Source organism: Leopardus geoffroyi, chromosome A3 (genome assembly GCF_018350155.1).
Source record: "Leopardus geoffroyi isolate Oge1 chromosome A3, O.geoffroyi_Oge1_pat1.0, whole genome shotgun sequence".
NCBI lineage: Eukaryota > Metazoa > Chordata > Mammalia > Carnivora > Felidae > Leopardus > Leopardus geoffroyi.
The window spans coordinates 57,683,123-57,697,928 of NC_059336.1; the positions used below are offsets into that span (position 1 = coordinate 57,683,123).

The 14,806-nt window shown below is 41.7% G+C and overlaps 1 protein-coding gene across 1 annotated transcript in view; it reads right to left on the reverse strand.

Annotated features, from left to right (window-relative positions):
* The window catches only part of SLC9A4 (solute carrier family 9 member A4), a 66,164-nt gene extending 65,129 nt beyond the window's left edge, over positions 1-1,035 (reverse strand). The window contains exon 1 of the mRNA XM_045445571.1: positions 274-1,035. Coding sequence (XP_045301527.1) covers positions 274-559 — 286 coding nt within the window. The 5' untranslated portion in view covers positions 560-1,035. The remainder of the gene's footprint in view (positions 1-273) is intronic.
* Positions 1,036-14,806: the final 13,771 nt, after the last annotated feature.

The following is a 14,806-nucleotide window of genomic DNA, read 5'->3' on the forward strand; positions in this document are numbered from 1 at the left end:
TGCCAAATAGTCACATGGTTGTCATCCTGAAACAAGAAGAAATCAAAACAACCCGGAACCCAGAAGTATGCTCAAATTTCAAAGCACAGTCCCGAAGGATTAAATGGCTTTACACAAAGCAGTTATGGCTTCCCCTTGACTCGAAGGAACAGATTTTTTTGATGCAATATCAGTAACAGTTAAAACCCACGTGGTTCACCAGGGGCAAGACATTTTCACTTACATTATCTCATGGGGAGAACAATTTTCGCAGCCAGGTGTGCGGGGACTTACCTATTTTTGCAAGGGATGCTAGAAGTATCCAGAGGGTGACCTCATAAGGAATTTGCACATAGTCATAATCCAGTGCAAAAACAGATATCTTCTCATCTGGCTCTGAGCCTGCAGCAGCAAACCGAACGTTAGGTTCACACTGGGCAGTGGAATTTGTGGATTCGTTCAAATCAGAAGATGCTTCAGGACACTTGAGGGCCACCAGCAATAGCAACCAGCTCCAGGGACTGAAAGGCACAAACACTTGAAAACCCATGCTGTGGGCTTCCCCGACCCTGTACGTCATCGTGTGCCACGCATCTGCAGTGAGGAGGGTTTCTGGAGAGCAGGGGCATCCACCTGGGTCAAGGGTAATATACGTACAGTCCGTGAGTCATTCCAAGAAGAGTCCGAGCATGTCATTGAGTTCTGAGTCCCTTAAAGGATTCGTGTTCAGATAACTCAGCTTCTGGCTCAAGTGCGTCAGTCATTCGGTAGACTCCTTAAAGCCCAGGTCGCCTATGTGACCTTCGTCCCATCATGATCTGAAGGAAGAGCAGCTTAGGAAGGGGAAAAACATGTCTTCATTCAAAGCTGTTTCTTCACATCACTGCACACTGGCTTCATCTTGTGAGCAAAAATTAAAAAAAGACACCAGGGTGTCCATTCCAGATATCACTGGAGTCCTTTGGCTAAGAAAGGAGTCCTTCCCTCTCCACCAGATCCCAGTAAGGAGCTACCTGTCTGTCCTGCACCTGATCCCGCTCTCCTCCCCGAGCTCTCTCACTTGTTTTGAATGGACAGGCTGCAGGTAGCTCCTGCACTGCACTTAATTATTTGCTCTGATATGACTTTTGTAATGAAATGCTTTCCTTGAGTGTTTTCCGGGGGTTACACTACTGACACCTAGTGGGCAGCCTCAATATGACACCTCGGCGTGTTTAATGATGAACGTTTAATAAAGGTGGTGGTGAAATTGTCATCCACACCAGGGCATTTCTGAGAATAAAGAAGAGCTATTAATAATTATGCCAGACCATAGACGTCAGCCTGGATTGTCCTGGAGTCGTATGGTCTCTATAAATTAGGAATGAGGAAGAGGAGAAGGCAGCATACACATTACTGAACGCATGAGCAGTAATCCAAAGAAAGACAGAAGTTCCAGCTGTCCATGAATTGTATGCAGAAAAAAAAAAAATGAACACAAGAACAAGTTTCATGAAATACATCTAAAACCTAGTTTTAAAAAACTCCATGGCACATCCAAATTTTTCATTTTAAAGGATTTTTTTTTTTTTAATGGCCCCCTGGTTCAAAAAAAAGCGATACAACAGACTGTTTGTCTAATTAGTTACCTAATTAGTTACCTCTCAAAGCATCCTTATCTGAAAATGAGGAGGATAAAAATATCTAACTCATTGATTGCCTAGAAGCATTAAATAAGAGAGAACAAGCAAAGTATCTGGCATATTACTGGCACTTAATAAATGTTGGTTTTTATTATTTTTAATCACATTTCTTATTCTATATGGAAGTAAGAACTCTGTTGCAATGAGGAATAGCATTCAATAGAAAATGAGAATTATTGTTCATAAACAGTCTCAACGCGTCTTCCGTATCAGACTGCAGGATGAGTTATATATATTTTTGGTTCATGTTAGTGAGTGTCGATGACTCCCATCCCCCGCCCCATACTCAGCAAAGATCACTGGAAAACGGAGATAGGACATGTTGAGGAAGGCTGGCATCTAGATGCAACATCTCAAGAACGCACATGTGTATTTTTTTTTCTCTTTCCTTTGCAGTTTGGCTCTAAAAGAGATCAGATTTAGTCACTAAACTGAGACCATCATGTTGACCACAAGCAGGTCACCATATCGGGTCAATATTTTTTTTCAGAAAAGATGATATGCATAGGCTTGTAATGAAAAACTTCCTTGGAATAGACACCTTATCTTCTTATTCACACTTTTACTTTTGTTTTCTAAAAAAGAAATGGGAGAGGGTTTCCCATGGTGCTCCCTGCCAAGACCGAAACTAAGACTCGGAACACCTCTGTTGCCAGGCATTAATTACCTGCTTCACTCTAGGAAAGTCACTGTACTTATTTGAGCCTCAGGTTTTTTTTTTTTTTTTTTTTTTTTTTTTCATCTATAAGATGAAGATGCACAGGGCACCTGGGTGGCTCAGCCGGTTAAGCGTCCAACTCTTGGTTTGGGCTCAGGTCATGATCTTACAGTTTTTGAGTTCGACTCTCTCTCTCTCTCTCTCTCTCCCTCTCTCTTTCTCTCTGCCTGCCCCTCCCCTACTTGCTCTCTCTCTGTCTCCCAATAAATAAATAAATAATTTAAAAAATAAAAATAATACATGAAGATGCTGTCCGTATGAGGTGTTTTTTCCTGCTTTTCCTTTGAAGTCTTTGTGAATGTATTAGCACATGTTTAGTCTTACATAGTAGTGGAGAGTGCAAGTAATGTCAGAGAAGTAAGGCCAATGTAGGGGACAGTGAGGGGAAATCTTGAGTTCTAGAGCAGCTGACCACTTTGCCTTCCAGGTCAAGGTTTGCTGTCTGCCTTGTCAATCCTTGGTACCACTTCCACCTGTTCAACAGCACTTTCACACAGTGCCCTGGATATTCTTTCTAAAACGCCCTCTTCATCCCGGTTCTCTAAAAACAGTGTGAGACATGGGGCGCCTGGGTGGCGCAGTCGGTTAAGCGTCCGACTTCAGCCAGGTCACGATCTTGCTGTCCGTGAGTTCGAGCCCCGCGTCAGGCTCTGGGCTGATGGCTCAGAGCCTGGAGCCTGCTTCCGATTCTGTATCTCCCTCTCTCTCTGACCCTCCCCCGTTCATGCTCTGTCTCTCTCTGTCTCAAAAATAAATAAAAACGTTAAAAAAAAAAATTAAAAACAGTGTGAGACAAAGCTCGCGTGAGTGGTGCAAACCAAAGGCAGCAAAAGTGTGAGGAAGAGGGAAACAAGAGAGAAACGTTTCCAGAATGGCCGTGTGGGGGACTCTCCAGACCCTCTCCCTAGTGGCAGGGAGACGACCATAACTGAGAACAGTCAGTGAAAATAAAAATAACAGCCATTCGGAGGTGCCTGGGCGGCAATAGGCTATGCAGCAATAGGCTATGCATCCAACTCTTGATGTCGGCTCAGGTTATGATCTCGTGTTTTGTGAGATCAAGCCCCACATCCAACTCTGAACTGACAGCGTGGAGCCTGCTTGGGATTCTCTCTCTCCCTTTCTCTCTCTGCCCCTCTCCTGCTCGTGTGTGTGCATGCACTCTCTCTCTCTCTCTCAAAATAAAGAAATAGACATGAGGAAAAAAAAGAACAACCATTCAGTCTGTGGAAATGGCCTGTGGGCATACAGAAATTAAAGACAACCTTCTAAATATTGGTAAAACCTGGGAGAGTCTGTGGCATGACCTGGTTCCGGCCCCCGTTTCCCAGCTGAGTGTCAAGAAAACTCTGCGTGGGCACAGCCAAGAGGATGGGACTCCCTCTAACCCCAGCTCCCAGTCTAGGGCTACAATTTCTACTCAGAAAGTCAGGCTGTCGGTATTTGTCATCAGTCTCCAACCTCCACCCCAATGCCCCACGTCTTGTGTTGCACAAGCTGTGTTGCAGGCAAGCGTGCCTGAGAGATCCCTTTTTCTGTACAGGTCCACTCACTTACAGGCTTGAAATTCTACCACAAGTGAGGCAGGCCGCGAGTACTGGCCCCCAGTCACTCTCGCCCTTGCTTACTCAGAGGGCTGAGTTTCCACACCAGGGAAGACAAGCCAAGAAGACTAAGAGCTACCGTCCCTGTCCAGCACCTCCTTCATAAAGCAGGAGTGTCACTCGAAGAGAAGCAGAGTGCTGTCTCCGTGTCCCTTCCCAGAGTATTGGAGCTGAGTTTCTATTAAGGGGGGAGGCAGGCCATAGTAACAAAGAACTCCCTAAGAATCGCTAAGGGAACTGACTACTTGGAACAGAACGGAGGGAAGTTCAAGCCTAAGGGCACGGTCAACAACACTGGAGATGTAGATAGCACGAGTAAGAAGAGCTGGGAGCTCCATGATATCAACATGTGAAAAGTAGACCACTTAAAAGATAAGAGAAGAACTCTGGGGGCGCCTGGGTGGCGCAGTCGGTTAAGTGTCTGACTTCAGCCAGGTCACGATCTCGGGTCCGTGAGTTCGAGCCCCGCATCAGGCTCTGGGCTGAGGGCTCAGAGCCTGGAGCCTGTTTCCGATTCTGTGTCTCCCTCTCTCTCTGCCCCTCCCCCGTTCATGCTCTGTCTCTCTCTGTCCCAAAAATAAATAAACGTTGAAAAAAAAAATTTAAAAAAAAAAAAAAAAAAAGAGAAGAACTCTGGAGGGAAACAGATCAGAAGGCTCATCATGGGGTCAAAGGTCATCATGAGGTCAAAGAAGTGACTGGCTTCAAAGATGATCCTGCAAAGGGACCTGCCTTTAATTGGATCCCACTGTGGAGCTAGTTAAGCCACGTTGAACACAATGTTGAACTCACTTGCAATCACAGGGGGCTAGCAGCTAGGTGCAATGTTAATAGAGACAACAGACCAGGTGAAAGCTGAACAGGGAGATCAGCAAAAGAGTCAAAGAGGACCCTCTTCAAGCCACTGTCATCCTGGGTGAGAGAGGAAGAGGTCAGGGGGATTATGAGTACGCCCAAGACCGTATAGACTGAAGGGCGATGTTAAAGTCTGCATAGGGAAATAGACTTTATTGAAATAGTCCAGCCAAGTCGCTAAACAAATAAACAGAAAACCAAACCACAGTAACACCTGGAGTTAGGGGAGGGGGCAGAATCGGTATCAAGTATCACTGTAAGATGTTAAAATGCCCAGTTTTTAACAACAAAAATGTAAGACTCTATGCTGTCCCCAGAAGATCCACCCTTAGATTCAAAGATACAAGCAGATTGAAAGTAAAGGGATGGAAAAAATATACCATATGGCAGTACGGTAAGAAAGCTGGAGTGGCTATACAAATAACAAAACAAAACAGATGTTAAGACACAAAATTTTACTAGAGAGGAAGAGGGATATTTTATAAAAATAAAAGGGCCAGTTTACGAAGAAGACATAACAATTATAAACATATCTAAACCAAGTGGGATTTGTTCCAGGAATTGAAGGCCAGTTAACTATCCAAATGTCATTAAAATTTTTTTTTTCCAACGTTTATTTATTTTTGGGACAGAGAGAGACAGAGCATGAACGGGGGAGGGGCAGAGAGAGAGGGAGACACAGAATCGGAAACAGGCTCCAGGCTCTGAGCCATCAGCCCAGAGCCTGATGCGGGGCTCGAACTCACGGACCGCGAGATCGTGACCTGGCTGAAGTCGGACGCTTAACCGACTGCGCCACCCAGGCGCCCCCCAAATGTCATTTAATATGACATCATATCAAAAGAATAAAGGACAAAACCACATGACCTTTTCAGTAGACTGAGAAGAAACATTTAACACAATGTAATACCCCTTCATTTTAAGAACACGCAACAGAGTAGGAATGGACAGGAACTTCCTCAACATGCTGTAGCCCATCTATAAAAGACCTACCGCCACCATCATGCCCAATGGTGAAGGTTAAATGCATTCCCATTAAGATCGGGAACAAGACGAGGATGTTCACTTTTGCCATTTCCATTCAACATTTTTACTGGAGGTTCTAGTAAGGGCAATGGACAAGAAAAATAGAATAAAAGATACATAGATTGGAAGGGGAAAGTAGAACCGTCTGTATTTACGCATGACATGTTCTTTTAGGTAGAAAATTCTAAATAATTGAATAAAATACTTTTAGATCTAATAATTTCAGCAAATTTGCAGGATATGACTCCAACATATAATGACAAATTGTATTTTACTGTAACAACGAATCAACCAAAGTGAAATTAATAGCATCAAAAGCTAAATTTCTCAGGAATAAATTGAACCAAGCGGTATAAAACTTGGATTCTGAAAAACGCAATGTTGAAAGTAGTTAAAGAAGACTTAAATAAATGGAAAGATATCTCTGTTCGTGGATCAAAAGACTTAATATTGTTAAGATGGAAATACTTCCCCCAAATTATCTATAGATTCAACACAATCTCTATCAAAATCCTGTGCCTTTTTTCTTTTCAGAAATTGACAAACTGGTCCTGAGATTTATATGGAATGTGCCCAGAAATGCCCCTGTCCAAAAATGAACAAACCAAACAAACACATTAATTAATTAATTTATTAATTTATTTATTTGTTTTAGAGAGAGACTGTGTGGGTGTGTGAGCAAGTTGGGGAGGGGCAAAGAGAGACAGAGAGAATCTTATGTGGCCTTGATTTCAAGCCTCTGAGATGATCTGAGCAGAAATCAAGAGTCAGACGCTTAACTGATTGAGCCACCCAGGCACCCCACTCAAAAAAAAATCTTGAAACAAAGAGAAACAAAGCTGGAAAACTTACACTTCCCAATTTCAAAACTTACTAAAAAGCTATAGTAATCAAACTAATGTAATCCTGGCATCTGAATGGGCATATAGATAAATAGAACAGAATTGAGAAATCAGAAATAAACCTTTTAATTTATCATCAATTGATTTCTGACAAGTGTTCCAACTCAATTAATTCAATAGGTGAACAATAACCATTTCAACACATGGTGCTAGGAAATCTGAATATCCACATGCAGAAGAATGAAAATGTACCCATCTTTACATCATACATAAAAGTTAATTCAAAATGGAGGCACCTGGGCAGCTCAGTCGGTTGAGTGTTCAACGTCAGCTCAGGTCATGATCTCATAGCTTATGAGTTCTAGCCCCGCGTTGGGCTCTGTGCTGAAAGCTCAGAGCCTGGAGCCCACTTCAGATTCTATGTCTCCCTCTCTCTCTGCCCCTCCCCTGCTCACACACTCTCTCTCCTTCAAAAATAAATAAGCATTTAAAAAAAAAGTTAATTCAAAATAGAGTATGAATTAATGTAAGAGCTAAACACCAAGAGTTACCAAAAAAACAGGACTAAATTTGGGTGACCTTGAGTTAGGCAAAAATGTTCTTACATACACACCCCAAAACCACACCAACAAAAGAAAAAAAAACCCAACAGATTAAATTTCATCAGAATAAAAACGTTGTTCTCCAAACTATTCTATCAAGGAAGTGTAAAAGACCATTCACAGAATGGAAAAAAATACTTGTAAATCACATGTCTGATAAGGGACTTGTATCCTGAATATAAAAAGAGCTCTTACAACTCAATAATAAAAAGATAAATAACCCAATTACAAAATGGGCAAAGGGATCTGAAAAGACATTTCTCCAAAAAAGATATGTAAATGGGCAATAAGCACATGAAAAGAGTCCCAATACCGTTAGTCAAAAGGAAGATACAAATCAAAAACACAATGAGAGATCATTTCATACTCACTAGAATGCTAGAATGTCTAAATAATAATAATAATAATAATAATAATAATAATAATAAATAATAAATAATAATAATAATTTAATACATGATAACCAATGCTGCCAAAGCTAGCAAGGATGTGGTGGGAAGGTAAAATGCTAATGGAAATAAAAAATGGGGCTGTTTGGCTGTTTCTCAAAATGTTAAACACAGGGTTACCACACAACTCAGCAAATGAAAACATATATCCATTCAAAACCTTGTCCATGAATATTTTTAGCAGCATCACTCACAAAAGCCAGTAAGTGGAAACACCCCAAATGTCTATCAATTGTTTGAATGGATAAATGAAATGTAGAATATCTATACAAGGGCATGAAGTTCTGACATGTGCTACAAAATGAATGACATCAGAAAAACTATGCTAAGTGAGAGAAGCCAGTCACAAAAGACCACATCTCACAAGGCTCATTTATATGATGTGTCCAAGATAGACAAGTCTTTTGGATGCACAGCCAGCACTTAGCTGGATGTGGGGCTCAAGCCCACGAACTGTGGGATCATGACCTCAGCTAAAATCAAGAGTTGGACACTTAACTGACTGAGCCACCCAGGCACCTGAAATTGTACACCTTAAATGGGCGAATTGTACAAAATATGAATTACATCTCAAAAAACCTGTTTAAAAATCTAGGAAATGAGACAGGGAAGGGAGCTCATTTGTTATTACTCAGCAGCTATAGCATCATAAGAAAACATGATCAGTTGTTTAGTCACATGAGATATCTTCCAGGACCCTTGTGGAATCACCATGCTTTGGAAAAGTCTATGGGACTGGGGGAAATAAGAAAGGATTTATCTGGAGTGTTCTTTTTATCCCCTATCTCTTATCGGTCCACACTTGCCCCGTTGGGTATCAATTCCTTATACGTTAGGATGTATTTACAGAGCACCCGTGAGAAAGCCAGACAATACACTTTGTACTGCAGGGCTTCATATTGGCTTGGGATAGGAAGGGGCAAGGTCTGGAGGGTGAGCTACAGGTCATCGTAGCTGCTCATCCCTGGTTGTGAAAGCTGACCTCAAAGCACATAGAAAAGTTTCGAGCATCCTAGCTTCCTGAGACTATGATCCATCTGCTGGGTGAGAAGCTACCGTTCCGACAACAACTGCTCATGCATGGGCTCAAAGGGCATCCTCCCAACAAGACCAATCTGATGTGGGACCAGGGGAGCAAATGAGGTTACTGCAGCCAGAGCAAGTGGTCGAGACTCATACAGATGGAGCCCAGGAAATCCTGGGGGGTGGGGGGGGCGGGAGGAAGGGGGTAGAGATGGTGGGACATAAACTGGCTCTGGTAAAAAGAAAAAAAAAGCCTCTGTGGTCCATCTATTCCTTAGCATAATGTAAGTGGCTTGCAGGTTCTAACCCATGAGAACATCTCCAGCTCCACTTATCTGAATTTCTTGCAGTTCCTTGGAGACAAAGCCCTACACTCGCCCTTCACACCTGCATAATTGAAAATGCCCTTTGACTGGGATACCTCAGTTCTACATCCCATCACTGCCCTTAATCTGAACGATGCATTCTGGTCCTTCAGGATTCAAGCCAGGAGCATCTCACTTTCTTCTACTCTGGAAGAGGTTTCTCTTGGGACTTCGTGAACCTGTCTCCTCCCACCAGATGATGAGCTCATCAGAGCAAGTACCTCCGTGTTTATCTTTGAGAGTTTGCAGTGCCCAGTGCCTTGTCTGGCACAAAGGGGCTGCGCTTGGTTGACAGATGTTAAAATCCATGTTGCAATGAAAAGTTTTCCCCACTAATCTCAGTTATTCCACACTCCGATTTTCTCAATAAGGAAAAACTAAACTCTTCCTTCAAAGTTTCAGAGCAAACTCATTTCCTTCTAAAAGTCACAACTAAGGAAGACAACACTAAGAGGCCTTGCTGGAAAAGCTGCACACTGAGAAAACTTCTTAGCGAAGCAGTACCGTGGGGTGGTTAAGAACACGGGTTCTAGAGTAGATGATTTCAAATCCCAGCTCTCCTCTTTACTGGCTTGGAAAAGTGACCTGGGAAACTTGCTTCACCATTTTTGTGCCTTGATTTCCTCATCTGTAATGTAAGGAGAATACTAAACATAACAGTGGTGTTTTTTTTTTAAGTTTATTTATTTATTTTGGGAGAGAGAGAGAGAACAGGGGAAGGGCAGAGAAAGGGAGAGAGAGAGAGAATCTGAAGCAGGCTCTGTACTATCAGAACTCATGAACTGTGAGATCATGACCTGAGCCAAAACCAAGAATCTGATGCTTAACCAACTGGGTCACCCAGGTGCCCCTAAACATAAAAGTGTTTGAGTATTGGAGTGCCTGGGGGGCTCAGTCAGTTAAGCGTCAGACTCTAGGTTTTGGCTCAGGTCATGATCTCACAATTCATGCCGTGAGCACAAAGTCTGCTTGGAATTCTCTCTTTCTTTCTGCCCTTCAGCTGCTTGTGTGCTATCTCTCTCTCTCTCTCTCTATCTATCTATCTATCTATCTTTCTCTCTCAAAATAAATAAATAAACTTAAAAAAGCGTTTGAGTATTATGTGGGTTGATATTTATAAAGTGCTTAGCACAGTGCTTGGCACATAAGAAACAGTAAGTAAGCCTTGCTTAAGAAAAGGGCAAGAAGAGGAGAGGAGGAGGAGGGCGTTTCTTCATTCAACAAACATGATGAATTTGTTGTCATATGTCCTGAGGATAAGGGGAAGGAAAAGACGCTGTTTAGGGGAAAGAATATATGATGTGTCAAGAAACACATTTTGCATTGTGCAGGTTTCTCCAACTAGAACCAAGAGGATGCGGTCATTTAGGAAGGGTCCAGGCAATTGATAAGAAGGAGACTTCAGTTAGATCTGCATTGTTTAGCTGAAACAAATTCTTCTTTAGGAGTCTACATTGTAATGAGATCTACGTGAAAATTACCAGTTAATTTAATTCCTTGAGAAAGATCAATTGAGAAGGCTCAGGGCACTGTAGGGTGCTTGGCACCTATCCATCCACAGTTGTATATGGAAAGAGAAATTTTTTTTTTTAATTTTTTTTTTCAACGTTTATTTATTTTTGGGACAGAGAGAGACAGAGCATGAACAGGGGAGGGGCAGAGAGAGAGGGAGACACAGAATGGGAAACAGGCTCCAGGCTCTGAGCCATCAGCCCATAGCCCGACGCGGGGCTCGAACTCACGGACCGCGAGATCGTGACCTGGCTGAAGTCGGACGCTTAACCGACTGCGCCACCCAGGCGCCCCTAGAAAGAGAAATTTTAAAGGGAAAGAGAAAAGGACCAGCTTTAACCTGCCAGACAGAGAATTTAAGGAATTATTCTGGAATTTTAGGTCAGCAGCAAGCTACTGAATTATCCGATGCCTTTGGTCTGATTATCCAGATAATTGGATTGGTGGTAGAAACCGGGCCTGCTCTGACCTTTGGTGCCAGGTCCCAAGAATCCCTGTGATCCTTGTCATCTGCTCTTGGAAACCCATCTACTCATATGGCCCAGTGGTAGGGAAGGAATGACCTGATGTCCTCTCCCCAGTGGATCCCTTATAATTTAAGCGACCATATCCGGTCCACCCTCATGGGACTAATTAAGGGTGGTACACCCAGCAGAAGGATTGCCCTTCACCCAGGGCTCCAGCTGCACACAGCTGGAAGCAGAGTTTTGGGAGTTTGGTCTTCTTCCCTTTTCACCCTCACTTTCCCCAAGGCAACCTTTGTTTTAGGAGAAGATCCAAAAGAAACGAGGGTGAAACTGACACCATATTCTGTGCCTGCACACGATGAGTTAGAAAATCCCTTCTCTCCAAGAGCAGTTTTAAACAAAATGATCAGCACATCTTTTCTTCCTTCCCAGTGTCTGGCAGTAATTGACTTTACCAGAAAGTATTTGTGCAGCACTTTTGGGACTGAAGGATATGTTGCTTGCCCCTGATCTCTTATTACCTTCTTATGGCTAAACTTTGTATTTTTTTTTTTTTTTTAAGAGAAGAAGCAGAAGAAAGCAGTGATAGACAACTGGTCAGTGCTATCCAGAAACATGATTTTCTTTCCAAGCCCCTAGCTAGCAATTAAGCTGGATGGCCTTGGCTGGAGTTCTGGCGTATCATACCCCTAAATTGAAAGCCTGCATCCCACACTGGAGTGAAGTCAAGAGCTTTGACCCTGCTTTCAGGACAAGAGAGCTGAGCTCTGTCCCTGCTCACTAAAGTCGACCTACTACTGCTCAGAGAAACAGAGGGGGCTGCTTAAAGGTTTAATCAACTCTGGGAGATTCCCAAACACAATTCCCTCTTGAAAGCTGTGAGACAGGGCCGTGTTTCTGGGATATTTATGAAACGCCTAGCTCAGGTATAAGAGAAGGGCTCTTACAGCTTTTTGATAATTGAAGCAATTTGAATGGGGTTATGTCTTCTTTAAAAACTTATTTTGTTTTATTGAGATATAATGAATGTATAATTAATTAAACATTATATTATTTCAGGTGTACAATGTAATGATCGAGATTTGTGTATATTGCAAATGATCACCATGATGTCTAGTTAGTATCCATCCATACATATAATTACAATTTTTTCTGGTGATGATAATTTTTAAGATTTCCTTTTTTAGCAACTTTCACATATATAATACAGTATTATTAACTACAGTCACTGGGATGTACATCACATCCCTAGAACTTATTTATTTTATAACTGGAAGTTTATACCTTTTGACCATCTTCACTCATTTGTCCAGTCCCTGCCCTTTAACTCTGACAACCACAATCTATTCTCTGTATCTATGAGTTCATGTTTTTATTTTTGATTTTATATATAAGTGAGATTACATCGTATTTCTTTCTCTAAGTTATTTCACTTGGCACAATGTCCTCAACATGCGTCTATATTGTTACAAATGGCGAGATATACTTCTTTCTTATGACTGAATAATCTATTCCTGCGTGTGTGTGTGTGTGTGCGTGTGTGTGTGTGTGTGTGTGTGTGTAAGTGTGAACACACTACATCTATCCATCCATGTATTGATGGACACTTAGGTTGCTTCCTAAGCAACAGCTCAGAGCCTGCAGCCTGCTTCAGATTCTGTGTCTCTCTCTCTCTCTGTCAAAAATAAATAAACATTAAAAAATTTTAAACAATAATGTTGTAATAAATTAGGGTGCATATACCTTTTTGAGTTAGCATTTTCATTTCTTTCAGATAAATACCCACAGTGGGATCGCTGGAGCATATGGTAGTTTTCTTTTTAATTTTTAAAGGAATCTCCATACTGTTTTCTGTAGTAGCTGTAACCAATTTATAGTCCCATCACCAGGGTACAGAAGTTCCCTGTTCTCCACATTCTTGCCAACACTTGTTGGTTCTTGTCTTTCGGATAATAACCATTTTAATGGGTGTGAGGTAATATCTCATTGTAGTTTTGATTTGCATTTCCCTGGTGATTAGTGATATACAATGTATCTTCACGTTCCTGTTGGTCATATGTATGTCTTCTTTGGAAAAATGTCTGTTAGGATCTTCTGCCCATTTTTTCATTGAATTGCTTTTGGGGTTTTTTTTGTTCGTTTATTTTTTGTTTTTGTTTTTGTTTTTTTCTGTTTTTTGCTATTAAGTTGTATGAGTTCTCTCTCTATTTTGGATATTAACCCTTAGCAGATAGATGCCTTGAAAATATTTTCTCACATTCAGTGGGTTGTTTTTTTCATTTTGTTGATGGTTTCCTTTGCTGTACAGAAGATTTTTATTTTAGTATAGTTCCACCTATTTATTTTTGCTTCTGTTGCCTTTTCTTATGGTGTTAAATCCAAAATATCATCACCGAGACTGATGTCAAGGAGCTTATCATCTATGTTTTCTTCTAGAAGTTTTATGGTGTCAATTTTTATGATCAAGTCTTTGGGATCATGTCTTATTGTGGGCAAATGAATTTGTACACAGGATTCTTAGTACAAAGTCATTACAGAACCACCCAGGTAGGAGAGATTTTAATCAGAGTCAGGATGTTCTCTGTGAGAGAAAAGACATCTGGGACACAAAAAAACAGGGCAGTGGTAAATTCAAGGGCCCAGGCATTATCTCTACCTTCTCCCCACTCATGGATGTGGCTTAACCAATGTTGAATTTGGTGTGAGAGCTAAAGACGCATAAGGTTTCTAAATCCCTTAAACCAAAGTCACGGATCATTAGGGCAACTTCATGTAAGCTCCGAGGACCAAGACTAGTGGGGTCCCAAGAATGGTGCTATTTTGTCGGGTACTACTTTCTACTCTGCCAGGAATCTCATTGGATGGAGAAAGTGACTGGCTTCTTGTGATCAATAGAAAGCTAAAATTCTGGGGAAATCAGCCGCATTTTAGGCTGCATCTGCTCCTTCTGGGGCAGCCAACTTCTTTCCACTGAGTTCAGTGTTCATGTGCAAGTACACACCATGTGCGTGTGTGTGTGTGTGTTGCAAAAGAAAAAGACTGGAGATGTGACCTTTTCCCACCAATTAAACCCACTTGCAATGGAGTACCCATATCCACACAATCATAGTGGATCCCATTTTACTGAGAAATATGCTAATTGATGTGATTCTGGTATATTTGGATCCCTCTCAGGAATCTCTACGTTCTGCTTCCCCAACAAAAGAGAAGAGCCATTTAGTTAATTTTAAGAGGAGGAAAAAAGACAGGCATGGGAAAATTAAAAAGAGCTCCTGTCAGAATAAGTTGTAAATATCTCTGGGGCTAACGGCGATGGATTTCTTCATTAGCAGTGCATAAAGTAGACCCCCAGGACTCGGTTTGATTCAATAATTACTGACTGACCTACTCCATCACAGGCACATTGTCCAGAACAAGAAGGCAAAAGGAAGAGGTCAGAGAGGAGAAATGAAGTGAAAGAACATGGAGGGACATGATGATCCTCCCCACCAAAATAGAACTGTTTCTGTATTATTTTCTTTAACTCTGAAGATCACGACAGTTTCAAATGGCAAAGCCTAGGGCGAGTTCTCTGAGATATTAAGAAGGCAAACGGAAAAGTCTTTGCCTTGTATCAGTCAGGACAGTTTAGGCTTTGCTGTGGTAGTAAATAATCCTGGAATTTCAGGGGCTCAACATAGCA